Source organism: Anomaloglossus baeobatrachus, chromosome 7 (genome assembly GCF_048569485.1).
Source record: "Anomaloglossus baeobatrachus isolate aAnoBae1 chromosome 7, aAnoBae1.hap1, whole genome shotgun sequence".
NCBI lineage: Eukaryota > Metazoa > Chordata > Amphibia > Anura > Aromobatidae > Anomaloglossus > Anomaloglossus baeobatrachus.
In genome coordinates this window covers 182,516,593-182,530,487 of record NC_134359.1, presented here as the reverse complement: position 1 = coordinate 182,530,487, position 13,895 = coordinate 182,516,593, and the positions used below count along the sequence as shown (strand labels likewise).

Genomic DNA, 13,895 nt, shown 5'->3' with positions numbered 1-13,895 from the left:
GTGATTAAGCCCCAAATTAACAAGGTTGAGGCGATCCAGAAGTGGCCTAGACCCCTGACCACGAAGCAGGTTAGGGCCTTCCTGGGTATCGTGGGGTACTACAGGAGGTTTGTAAAGGATTTTGCGGGACTATCAGCCCCCTTGACGGACCTTCTCAAAGGCAAGAAGTCCGTCATGGTGCGCTGGACTCCGCAGGCCGAGGACTCCTTCCGGGCCCTGAAGGAGGTCCTGTGCGGACAGCCCGTTCTGGTCAACCCTGATTTCCGGAAGGAGTTCATTGTACAGACTGACGCCTCGGAGGTCGGCCTGGGGGCAGTGCTGTCTCAGGTGGTTCAGGGGGAGGAACACCCCGTCACCTGCTTGAGTAGGAAGCTCACCCCTCCCGAGCGGAATTATAGCGTAGTGGAGAAGGAGTGCCTGGCGATCAAGTGGGCCTTGGAGTCCCTACGCTATTACCTGCTGGGACGGCAGTTTCGCTTGGTGACGGATCACTCTTCACTGGTCTGGATGAGGTCCGCCAAGGAACGGAATGCCCGGGTTACCCGGTGGTTCCTTTCTCTGCAGAACTTCCGGTTTACGGTTGAACACCGGGCCGGTAGGTTGCAGGGCAACGCCGATGCCTTGTCCCGCGGCCCGTGTTTGATGGCAGGAGTTCAACCCCGCACGCTTGAACTGAGGGGGGGGGTATGTGAGACTGTGACCGGGGTTATCTATGACGGCCGGTATGTCTCGCCCCGGTTGTGCTCACTCCATGATAGAAAGTAAATCCACTATAGGGTTAATGCTGTTTCCCTACAGGCTGAAGGAAGGGTTAAATAGAATCAGGAACAAGGGCAGGTGTGCCGGGTGTGAGGGAGTGAACAGAACTCCCTGAGTTTTCTGCTGGGGAGGCACATGTATTGTGTTATGGACTTTTGTTTGGACATTAAAACCGTGTGCTGTGAACCTTGATGCCTGGATCCCGTGTCTTCTGCTGCGCAGCCGACCGTGCTACCTCACAAGGGATAGATAGATAGATAGAGGGATAGATAGATAGATGGATAGATAGATAGATGGATAGATAGATGGATAAATAGATGGATAGATGGATAGATAGATAGATAAATAGATAATAAATAGACAGATGGATAGATAGATGGATAGATAGATGATTAGATAGATGGATAGAGGGATAGATAGATAGAGGGATAGATAGATAGATGGATAGATAGATAGATAGATAGATAGATAGATAGATAGAGGGATAGATGGATAGATGAATAGATAGATAATAGATAGATAGATGGATAGATATTTAGATAGATAGATAGATGGATTGATAGATAATGGATAGTTAGATAGATGGATAGATAGATGGATAGTTAGACAGATAGATAGATGGATAAATGGATAGATAGAGGGATAGATAGATAAATAGATAATAGATGGATAGAAATATGGATAGATAGATAATGGATAGATAGATAGATAGATAGATGGATAGAGGGATTGTTCTGCCTTCTTTCACGTAACGCTGTGAATCTCCGGCATACAGCTAAACCCTCGTTCACATTTCAAATGAACAGAGTGAATTCAGTAGCCTTGATTTATTGGCTGGTAACGTGAACTTGATTGCAGTATGTGTGGAATATATAGTGCATAAAGGAATATCCAAGATACAGTTGAATACGGTATATCCAAGATGCAGTTGAATACGGTATACGGAATATGGAATACGGGTAATAACTATAACAAGAAAATGATTACAGTCAGTACAGTGTTAATACAGAGTTAACATAGCATAACAGTACATGAGATACAGTTCTTATGAGAATGTAGGTGAAAGGTCACTACATCTGCAATACATATAAAATCTTATCTATACAAACAAGGCAGGGACTAAGATGTATGATTACAATGTACAATGCATTTACTACAGTCTTCCATCTAAGATTCTATCACTAAAGGTACCGTCACACTAAACAACTTACCAGCGATCCCAACAACGATACAACCTGATAGGGATCGCTGGTAAGTTGCTAGGAGGTTGCTGGTGAGAGGTCACACAGTCAGACGCTCCAGCGATCCCACCAGCAACCTGACCTGGCAGGGATCGCTGGAGCATCGCTAGATGGGTTGCTGGTGAGCTGTCACCAGCAACCAGTGACCAGCCCCCAGCACGCAGCTACACGTGCAGAGAGCAGGGAGCAGCGCACACCGCTTAGCGCTAGCTCCCTGCTCTCCTAGTTACAGCACACATCGGGTTAATTACCCGATGTGTGCTGCAGCTACATGTGCACAGAGCAGGGAGCCGCGCACACTGCTTAGCGCTGGCTCCCTGCTCTCCTAGCTACAGTACACATCGGGTTAATTACCCGATGTGTACTCTGCTACACGTGCAAGGAGCAGGAGCCAGCACTGACAGTGAGAGCGGCGGAGGCTGGTAACGAAGGTAAATATCGGTTAACCAGGGCATCATATCATTCACATCATATCCATATAGGTCCCTGGAACCAATTGTACACATATGATATCCATCATAAATATGAAGGTAGCAGAAGATGGTAACTAAGTAAATATATGACCACACAAGTCAAACAGGTAAGAGTGTGACACTGTAGGACATAGGATCCTATGTGAATGAATTTTCTCTTCCGTCCTACAGTGATACATCTTTGCCTGGTTGAATTCTATGTTCTTTGTGGTTATATACCCACTTTTTCCAACTTTTTGTGGTTTACATTTACTATTGATTGTACATATATGTGCAGAAGATCAGACTATATGTCAGTATATAATAATTCTTGAACACTGTCTATATATTTTGGTTGGAGATTGATGGTTCGTGCCCTCACTTGTTCCGTACCGCCCCGCACCTACCCCTTTGTTAATAAAGATTATCACTTTGCAATTTGGATACTTGGTTGTGTGTTTCTCTTTACTTTCTAGTGTTAAAAAGGTAAACAAGGAAGACGACAGAAGACAAAACCTCGAACAGCCTACAATGAAGATGGAGACCAGTTTTAAAAAAGCCATCGATGTTATGTTGTCCAGTTTTATTGCTTTTCTAGCTTTTTGGATCTGGCATTCTCAGGGAAGCTTATCAGTAATGTGTCAGGCCCCCTGCTGGCATCAGCTGCTGGCTCAGGTCACTTACCTTGCTTACAGTGCAATCCTCATGTTTTTTCATTTTAAAAGTCTTTCTTTTATATTCTCTAATATATTGTCTAACGTGTAATAAACAGTCTATTGTTATTTTAGCAGTGTGATGACATGGAGCCCTTACCTTGGGGATGCGCTGTACTAGGTTAGGTATTAGTGGTTTTCCGTTTGCTTGATTTCCACTAGGTGATCTGTTCCTGCTTTGTATCTTGATTTTTCTTGTCTTGTCTTGGCTTAAAATCCTTTCCGACGTGCTTAGTATGCCATCATGTCTGTGAATTTCTGGGATATGTCCTCCAATCTGTTCATTATAAGGTATAAACTTAGATTTGATCGCTATAGAAATAAAACTTTATTATTATTATTATTATTGTATTTGATCAGGAGCTCAGAGATAGATAGATAGATAGATAGATAGAGGGATAGATTGAGGGATAGATAGATGGATAGATAGAGGGATAGATAGATAGATAGATAGATAATGGATAAATAGATAGATAGACAGATAGATAATAGATAGATTGATAGATATCTGTATAGATAGAGGGATAGATAATGGATAGATAGAGGGATAGAGAGATAAATAGATAGATAATGGATATCTAGATAGATAGAGGGATAGAGAGATAGAGGGATAGAGAGATAGAGGGATAGATTGAGGGATATATAGATGGATAGATAGATAGAGGGCTAGATAGAGGGATAGATAGATAGATAATGTCTAGATAGACAGATAGATAATGTCTAGATAGATAGATAGGTAGAGGGATAGAGAGATAGCTAGATTGAGGGATAGATAGATAATGGATAGAGGGATAGATGGAGGGATAGATGGAGGGATAGAGGGATAGATAGATAATAGATAATGGATAGATTGATTGATAGATAGATAAAAAGGATAGATGGATAGATAGATAGATAGATAGACAGGCAGACCGATGACAAACACATATATAATGTCCCACCTCTCTGCATATTCTAAGCTGGCACTCTTTAGTGACTTTCATGTGGCACTAAAGGGTGCCTAGCCTTGTATTTAGTAAAAAAAAAATAATTTTAAAAAAAAAGCGACGTGGAGTCCCCCACATTTTTGATAGCCAGCTAGGTTAAAGCAAATGGCTGCAGCCTGTAGCCCACAGCTGGCAGCTTTACCTTGGTTGGGGATCCAATTTGGAGGGCCCTCAGGCTCTTTTTTATAATTATTTATAAATAAATAATAAATAGAAAAAGGGGTTCCCCCCAAATTGGTTCACCAGCCAAGGTAAAGCGGACAGGTGTGGTCTAGTATTCTCAGGGTGCGAAGGTCCATAGTTATTGGCCCTTAACAGCCTAAACATAGCAGGCTGCATACGCCCCAGAAGTGGCGCATCCATTAGATGCGCCAATCCTGGCACTTTGCCCCAGCTCATCCCGTCCCCTGGTCTGGTGGCAAACAGGGTAATAAATGGGGTTGATATGAGTAATGTCACCTGACATCAAGCCCAGCAGTTGGTGATGTCATGGCGTCTATCAGATACCCGACATCACCAACTGTCAGTAATAAAAGTAGAAAAAAAAATAGACGACAAAAAAATAAAAAATTTGAAAAAACACTCCCCAAAACATTGCCTCTTTCACAAATAGTTTGTAAAGAAAAAAAATCCCCTGTAATCCATTTTGGAAGTCCCACGATGACTCTAGACCTTCTAGAATATGGAGGGCACGCTCATGGAGTGCAGACCCTCCATGTGAGGAGTGTGGGTGCAAAGAATCTGCACCTACCCTCCCCGGGTCACTGCAGCAGTGTGCGTGTAGCCAGCGCAGCTCACACTGAACACAGGAAGCTGAGCTGACAACCGCGCTCTGCGCATGCGGCCAGCGTTTATTGTGAAGGAGGAGGGACGCGGGGGATCAACGCTGCAAAAAGGTAGAAACACCGAGGGAACACCGGAAAACACTGGGGATGTATGGGGGTAACTTAGCTGGACCCGGGGAGGAGTTTTCTGTCGCATGTGTCATGGCACATGCGACAGAAATCAGAGGAAGAGGGTGAATGCGGGCGGCGCGTTAGTGTGCGTCCTGTCATCTTGGATTAATCGGGAGGGGGCAGAAATGCACCTTCTACAGGCTGTGCCCATACTGTTTCTGTCTTTTCCCATCCATTTCAGACTCTTCCTCAGTCACCACAGGTGATCGACAGGTCCAACATGAAATTATTCTGGTTTCCCATAGACTTGCATTGGGGGTCGAATATTCGCCAATACTCTAATAGCTGCGAGGTATTCGTCGGATATTCGTCGAAGCGAATAATAGGGTATTCGATCATCCCTATTCCCGACAAAAGGCTGGAATGGTGTGTTACAAGCGCTAGCTCCACATAATTTCCGTATCCTTCTCCACGTTTGAACAGTCTGCTATATTGTCGGAAGCTCCCTAATCTCATTCGAACTTCATCACCCTTCAAGTGCATCAAAGCTGTTAGTGAAGTGTGGGAATACATTTGTCGTTCAAATTGAACATTGGAAAAAAGAGATTTCCCCCTTATCCAGTCCAAAATATAATGGAAATTTGCAGCTAGGTTGTACCTACCCAAATCTGGAATATTGATGCCCCCCTACTCCTTAGGTAACTGTAGTTTTGTTAAGCTTATATGTGTATGAGCCCCATGCCCGCAGATGAATTTGCGGAATGTGGTGTTTAAAAGTTTAACATCAGTTTTATGCAGCAAAAGGGGCAATGTTTGAAATAGGTATAGTATTTTAGGATAGACTACAATTTTAATTAGGTGGCATTTCCCTGAGAATGAGATGGTTAAATGTTTCCAGGATTGGAGTAGCTGTATCAAGGATGAAATCGGGGTTTATAGTTGATCTTATATATATACTCCCTGACAGAAATTATGTCGCTTATCCATGTTATGTAAAAAAAAAAGCTTATAACCTGACTTTAAATTCATCCATTGGTTTTATAAATTGCTCTTTTGAAAGCTGAAACCCTCCCAAATTTGGTTTAGGTTATGAAAATAAAGTTGCTGCAAAGCTTAAATATTGATCATTTAATGGACACATAAAGGTCAGATTTTGGCAATACAAAAGGTTTGTCACCTTGTCATATAATGCACCCAATCCTAGTTTACATCCTCACCTGTGCTCACTAAATGATTGTTTAATTAGTGGGTGTGTATAAAAAGAAACCCAGCACCCAGACCTTCATTTGAACTGCAGCTTGACATCTGACAACATGCCAAAACTCTACCCTGCGACCAAAGCCTTGATTATCAAGAGGCTGAAGACCAGATCCACTGCAGAGGTGGCTGGCACCTTTAATGTGTCTCAGCATCAAGTACAAAGAATTTAAAAAAGATTTGAAGAGACTGGTGATGTTTTTGACAAGCCCAGGTCCGGTCGACCCCGGAAGACAACTCCTCATGAGTAATGTTTGTTGGTTAGAAAATCCAAAGCCAGCCCCTCTTCCAGCGCAGCAGAGCTCCAACAGACCTGATCACTTCAAGTCCCTGTGTCAACTAGAACAATTTGTAGGATTCTGTCTCAAAATGGCCTCTATGGTCGAATCACTGCTCAGAAGCCAGCACTAAACAAAAGGCAATTAAAAAACCATGTGGCATTTGCCAAGTCCAACAGCCTGCTAAATAGATGGACGCTGGAAAAGTGGCAGAAGGTGGATTTGTCTGATGAATCTTCAGTTGAATTACACCACAGCTGCTGCAAATACTGCAGGAGACCTACTGGAGCCCGTATGGATCAAAAATACACCCAGAAAACAGTTAGGTTTGGTAGTAGAAAGATAATGGTCTGGGGTTACATTCAGTATGGGGGTGTGCGAAACATTTGCAAGGTGGAAAACAATATAAATAGCCTAAAATATCAAGAATTATTAGCTACCTCTTACATTCCCAATAATAAAAGGGGTCAAATTCAGCAGCAGGATGGTGCTCCATCTCATACATCCATCTCTACAACAAAGTTCCTCCTGGCGAAGAAGATCAAGGTTCTCAAGGACTAGCCAGCCCAGTCACCAGACATGAACATTATTGAGCATGTTTGGTGTAGGGTGAAAGAGGAAGCTTGGAAGACAAAACCAAAGAATTTAGATGAACTCTGGGAGGCATGCAAGACTGCATTCTTTGCTATTCCTGATGACTTCATCAATAAATTGTATGAATCATTGTTGAACCGCATGGATGCAGTCCTTCAAGCTCATGGAAGTCACACAAAATATTAAATATGGCTCTAATAGCACCAGAACTTCATTCACCAATGTTATGCAACATATCTTTGTATTAGAAGTTAATTATTTGTTTGAATTCCACAATACTTTCTGTGGGTGACAAAACTTTTGTCTTGCCAAAATCTGACCTTTCTGTGTTCGTTGAATGATCAATATTTCAGCTTTGCACCATCTTTATTTTCATAACCTAAACCAAATTTGGGAGGGTTTCAGCTTTCAAAAGAATAATTTATAAAACCAATGGATGAATTTAAAGTCAGGTTATAAGCTTTTATTTACATAACATGGATAAGCGACAGAACTTTTATCAGGGAGCTTATCTTATTGAGTTTGCGCTCCATTTGAAAGGGAATGAAGAGTTATCGCTCCTTCCTCATTTGAAAAGTGCCAACACCTCTGATTTACTATAGTTGATTTTAAACCCCGTGGTCTCTCCGAAGTCTTTTAGCGTATTCATTATCCCCGGTCCGGTATTGCTTGCATAGGATTAGCTATAAATAACAGTATATCATCTGCAAAGGCCAGAAGCTTTATATTGTCATGTACAAATCCTGTTTGGCAGTGGAGTATGAGGTCTGGGATTACCTGCTGCAACCTTATTGCCAGAATTTTGGTAAAAATTTTGAAGTCCGAATTTAGGTGAGATATAGGTCTATAACTTTCCACTTGCAGAGGGTCCTTGTCTGGTTTGGTTAGAACAATAATACTTGCTTGATTAAATCCGTCTAGGATTGTTTTGGATTGGAGTATATTATTGAACATTGTGCATAAGTGTGGGCTAATTAAGGGACCCAGAATCTTATAATATTCATTGCTGAATCCATCTGGCCCCGGGGCTTTAGCTAATTTGAGAGTGGCTATGGTTTGTATAACCTCCGGTATATGTATGGGATTGTTAAGTAGAATTCTTTGTTCTATTAATGTTGGGGCCAGTGTATCTGATAAGAAATTTGATCCTCCAGTCTTTTCTCCCGACTGTGCCATGTATAGAGAGCTAAAGAAAGGCTCTAAACTCCTCCGATATCTCCCAGTCTTTTGACACTATTGTGCCATCCTTTTTTTTATTCTGTGAATTCTGGTGGCCGTTCTAAAGGGCTTTCTAAGGGATCCTAATAACCTACCTGGCTTATTACCCCATCTGAAGTATCTGTGTTTTTGGTAGTCTAAGTTAGAAAGTGCATTTTCATGGGCCAACGTGTCTGCTGCTTCTTTTGCTTCTATAAATTTTTGTTTGGTTACTGGGGTATTGTTTATTTTAAATTGTTTGTATGCCTGTGTAAGCAATTTTTGAGACGATAATATTCGTTCCAACAATTTTTTCCGCTTATTACTGACATAGGAAATTATGTGGTCTCTTACCACCGCTTTCGAAGCTACCCAAAACAGATTTGTTTTCATTATGTTCGCTGTTGTCGTTCTCATAGAAACTCCAATAATTCTACAGACTTTTTAAAATCTTCACAATGTTATAAATATGGTGGGAACCTCCACCTTCTTTCCCGTACCACCACATTTGTTAGTGAAGTTTTAAAAGTAATTGGTGCATGGTCCGATATGAGTATGTACAAAATACTGGAGGATATCAGATATGACAACAGCGACGGGCTTATCAACCAATAATCTATTCTGGCATGTCTATTATGAACATGTGAGTAGTGTGAGTAATCTTTATCAATTGGGTGATGTAACTGCCATGCATCTACTACCTCCACATGGTCCATAATATATTGTAAACAATTGTGTGTAGTGGATAGACCAGCTGACTGGGCATTTGATTTATCTAGGACTGCGTCGTGGACCTAATTAAAATCTCCTTTAATTAGATTAGGTGTCTCCCATCCTGCTATGCAATCCAACAATCTGGCATGGAATTGGGGGTCTGGCACATTGGGTGCATATACATTCAGTAGACTATAAATAGTACCCTCTATGGTAAACAGATATTATTTTTAATAAGAATCTTTAATCGGACTATGCATGCAGGGATAACGGTCAGTCACTGAGTAAGACAGTTCATTGTACTCATGAATACGAATGCCAAGAATTTCAATGAATAAAATGCAATGTATGCCGAATCTTTTCCAACAAACTATATATCATTCTTCTCATCTTCTCTTTACCATGCTGTCCACACACTGAACCGGACATACAAATTACAGTTTCCCTTGAATTGAGGTCTTTTCACTATTGACCCCAATCTTTGTTAAAAGACTGCAGCATTGATCTCACAATTATAGCATGTTACCACTGCAGCCAGTTACTGGTCACAGTGGTCCATTTTTCACTGTTCTTAGCCAGACATCTTTTTTGTTTTGTTTCTTTTTTTTAGTTTTTTTTTGTATAAACCAGTTGTAAAAGCAATAAAAGATTTTCTTGATCGGTTATTCAAATAATATTTGCCTCTTTTTTCCCATAATATATGGAGACCACTGAAATACATTTTAAAATCTGTGTTTCCCTTTCCATTAACTTGTTTTTATACAATGGGCACATTTTTATTTTTTCAACAGGGTGGGGCTAGAAACATTAGCATCTTCTTTTTTTCCCCTGTTTATTTCATTTCTCTTTTTCATTTTTTCCCATACATTGTTCACCCATAAGATCATAAAATTTGTCTGGGGGTACATTACAACATCTCAATATTTTTTAATATTTTTTTTACATCTGTTTTACAGTGTAACTGAAAATTTAATTTTTGTTTTTACCTAAGGATGTCAACATGTAATCTCTACTGTAATCTCTAAATGAGAAAAAAATAGAAATGTTTTCATATGATGTTGCAGAAAGTTCTATTGAATATAAATTATTTTTTACAAAAACGTGTTGTTTGATTTTTATCATGAATTTACCTTTCTGTTTAGGAAGCTCATCAATCTATTAATTATACAGTTAGGTTCAGAAATATTTGGACAGTGACACAAGTTTTGTTATTTTAGCTGTTTACAAAAACATGTTCAGAAATACAATTATATATATAATATGGGCTGAAAGTGCACACTCCCAGCTGCAATATGAGAGTTTTCACATCCAAATCGGAGAAAGGGTTTAGGAAGCATAGCTCTGTAATGCATAGCCTCCTCTTTTTCAAGGGACCAAAAGTAATTGGACAAGGGACTCTAAGGGCTGCAATTAACTCTGAAGGTGTCTCCCTTGTTAACTTGTAATCAATGAAGTAGTTAAAAGGTCTGGGGTTGATTACAGGTGTGTGGTTTTGCATTTGGAAGCTGTTGCTGTGACCAGACAACATGCGGTCTAAGGAACTCTCAATTGAGGTGAAGCAGAACATCCTGAGGCTGAAAAAAAAGAAAAAATCCATCAGAGAGATAGCAGACATGCTTGGAGTAGCAAAATCAACAGTCGGGTACATTCTGAGAAAAAAGGAATTGACTGGTGAGCTTGGGAACTCAAAGGCCTGGGCGTCCACGGATGACAACAGTGGTGGATGATTGCCGCATACTTTCTTTGGTGAAGAAGAACCCGTTCACAACATCAACTGAAGTCCAGAACACTCTCAGTGAAGTAGGTGTATCTGTCTCTAAGTCAACAGTAAAGAGAAGACTCCATGAAAGTAAATACAAAGGGTTCACATCTAGATGCAAACCATTCATCAATTCCAAAAATAGACAGGCCAGAGTTAAATTTGCTGAAAAACACCTCATGAAGCCAGCTCAGTTCTGGAAAAGTATTCTATGGACAGATGAGACAAAGATCAACCTGTACCAGAATGATGGGAAGAAAAAAGTTTGGAGAAGAAAGGGAACGGCACATGATCCAAGGCACACCACATCCTCTGTAAAACATGGTGGAGGCAACGTGATGGCATGGGCATGCATGGCTTTCAATGGCACTGGGTCACTTGTGTTTATTGATGACATAACAGCAGACAAGAGTAGCCGGATGAATTCTGAAGTGTACCGGGATATACTTTCAGACCAGATTCAGCCAAATGCCGCAAAGTTGATCGGACGGCGCTTCATAGAACAGATGGACAATGACCCCAAGCATACAGCCAAAGCTACCCAGGAGTTCATGAGTGCAAAAAAGTGGAACATTCTGCAATGGCCAAGTCAATCACCAGATCTTAACCCAATTGAGCATGCATTTCACTTGCTCAAATCCAGACTTAAGACGGAAAGACCCACAAACAAGCAAGACCTGAAGGCTGCGGCTGTAAAGGCCTGGCAAAGCATTAAGAAGGAGGAAACCCAGCGTTTGGTGATGTCCATGGGTTCCAGACTTAAGGCAGTGATTGCCTCCAAAGGATTCGCAACAAAATATTGAAAATAAAAATATTTTGTTTGGGTTTGGTTTATTTGTCCAATTACTTTTGACCTCCTAAAATGTGGAGTGTTTGTAAAGAAATGTGTACAATTCCTACAATTTCTATCAGATATTTTTGTTCAAACCTTAAAATTAAACGTTACAATCTGCACTTGAATTCTGTTGTAGAGGTTTCATTTCAAATCCAATGTGGTGGCATGCAGAGCCCAACTCGCGAAAATTGTGTCACTGTCCAAATATTTCTGGACCTAACTGTACCTCCAAAAATTCACAAGATATTTGTATGCACAAATAATGGATAATGCATTTAAATTCTACAACATAATCATATCTTGCTTGTCTTTTGCAGCGTGCTTTGTATCAGTCCTCTCATGTGGATGAAAATGATGTGCAGACAGTTTCTCACAAGTGTCTTGTTGTCGCTCTCGATCAATATGAACAAATGCTAAGAACAAAAAAGTACCAGGACAGCGAGGACCTCTACTATCTTGCAGGAACCTATGAGCCCACCACAGGAATGATCTTTAATTCTGATGGAGTACCTGTCATCTGCTGATTACACCGAAATTTCGCAGTATATCAAGGACTTTCTGACAATCATTATAGCTTGACTAGTGCAAATAATCTTTTTACCTTCCACAGTATATAATAACACTATAGAAATTGTACAGAAGGAAAAAAGTCTTAAGAAAAAAAATCAGTAATTTTTTCAGTCAAAAAAATAAAAACAAAAGTTAATTTTACATATTCGTGTCACCCTGCCAAAAGATGAAGTCACTAAGTCTAAACTTTGTTCACATGGGCACTTTTGGTTAAATATAAATAGTGCAATGCAATATTCATTAGTAGTTTATACCGCAAATATGTGATAAATGAACGTACTTGTAAATAGGAAAAGGTTTTGGAAAAGCTGTGGGAGCATTTAACTAAATAATATTGTGGCATACATTTCTGCAAGCATAAGTATGTATTGATGATAAGCAAGCATAAAGCACTTATATAAATACAAATTACACAAATTATAAGCTGGATTTATGCATGTGTGCCTGCGTGTGTGTGTGTGCATATATATATATATATATATATATATATATAGATATATATATATATCTATATATATATATAAAAAAAAAATATATAGAGAGATTTAAGCTAAATAGTCCAACATAGCCAGGGAATGTAAACTATATTTTAGACATCGTATTGCAGATCATGGTATTCTTTATCGGGACCAAACATAGCTCTAAAAACTAGATAAGTTATGTATATATATATATATATATATATATATATATATATATATATATATATATATAATATATGTATATATATATATATATATATATATATATATATATATAAAAATATATATATATATATTTTTTTTTTTGTTTTAACAGTGATCACTTGCACAGGTTAAGACAGTAAACAATACATTTCACTAGTGTATTTGTACTGTATGTATTTACATTAATGTAATGTATAACATGTAATCCTGATATGCTGCCACATATTTCATAATTGCCTTCCATATCTTTAAAACCATTAATTCCCATCATTTATAAAAAAAAACAATTACCAACTTTTCTGACAGTTTTGGGATGAAAAATAGTTCTTTTTTTCCTTACGTTGTTTCTTAACCATATATATTTTGTTCTTGGGTTTTTTTTGGGGTTTTTTTTGCATTTATGTTCCCTTTCATAAAATATGTTGTAGTTCAGTTTTGTGTGAAATACCTTTTTTACATATAAGATGCATATAACATATTAAATAGCATCATTAAAGATGCATGCTAGGTTTCAAGCAATACATACAGTAAGAAGGATGACTAACAATATACTAATATTTTTTATGAAACATGTATTAAGGAAGAAGAAAAATAAATTGAGAAGGAAGGCAAGAAAAGGAGAGAGGAGGAAAAATAGAGGTGGCGTTGGTCCAAACTTAAAGTCTTGAATTAGTTTGGTTATCTAGCCAAATTGTAATTTTTCAGGTTCCTTAAACATAAACCAAGGACTGTCATGTTCTGAAGAACTGCTCTGTCCTGTTGTGGTTCCAGGTGATGAGTTCCTCCATCCTAGTTAGAAATGTACAAAAATATATCTAGCCACTTCACTTGAGAGGAAACCTGCGAAGTCTTCCAATGGTGTGGGATAAATTAAGGAGCTGCTTGTAAGAAGAAATGCATTAGACCTTTATTCAAAGAAGAGAGTGAGCCTGGTATAATGTATAACAGAGGTATCCCT

At 39.3% G+C, this 13,895-nt stretch overlaps 1 protein-coding gene across 5 annotated transcripts in view; it reads left to right on the top strand.

Moving 5' to 3' along the window:
* TNRC18 (trinucleotide repeat containing 18) overlaps positions 1-12,935 on the top strand; it is a 1,341,710-nt gene extending 1,328,775 nt beyond the window's left edge. For 3 of the 5 annotated variants that reach the window (XM_075317830.1, XM_075317829.1, XM_075317828.1), the window contains one exon: positions 11,999-12,935. In XM_075317830.1, coding sequence (XP_075173945.1) covers positions 11,999-12,205 — 207 coding nt within the window. In that variant the 3' untranslated portion in view covers positions 12,206-12,935. The remainder of the gene's footprint in view (positions 1-11,998) is intronic. The other 2 variants (XM_075317827.1, XM_075317826.1) reach the window with 1 other exon arrangement.
* Positions 12,936-13,895: the final 960 nt, after the last annotated feature.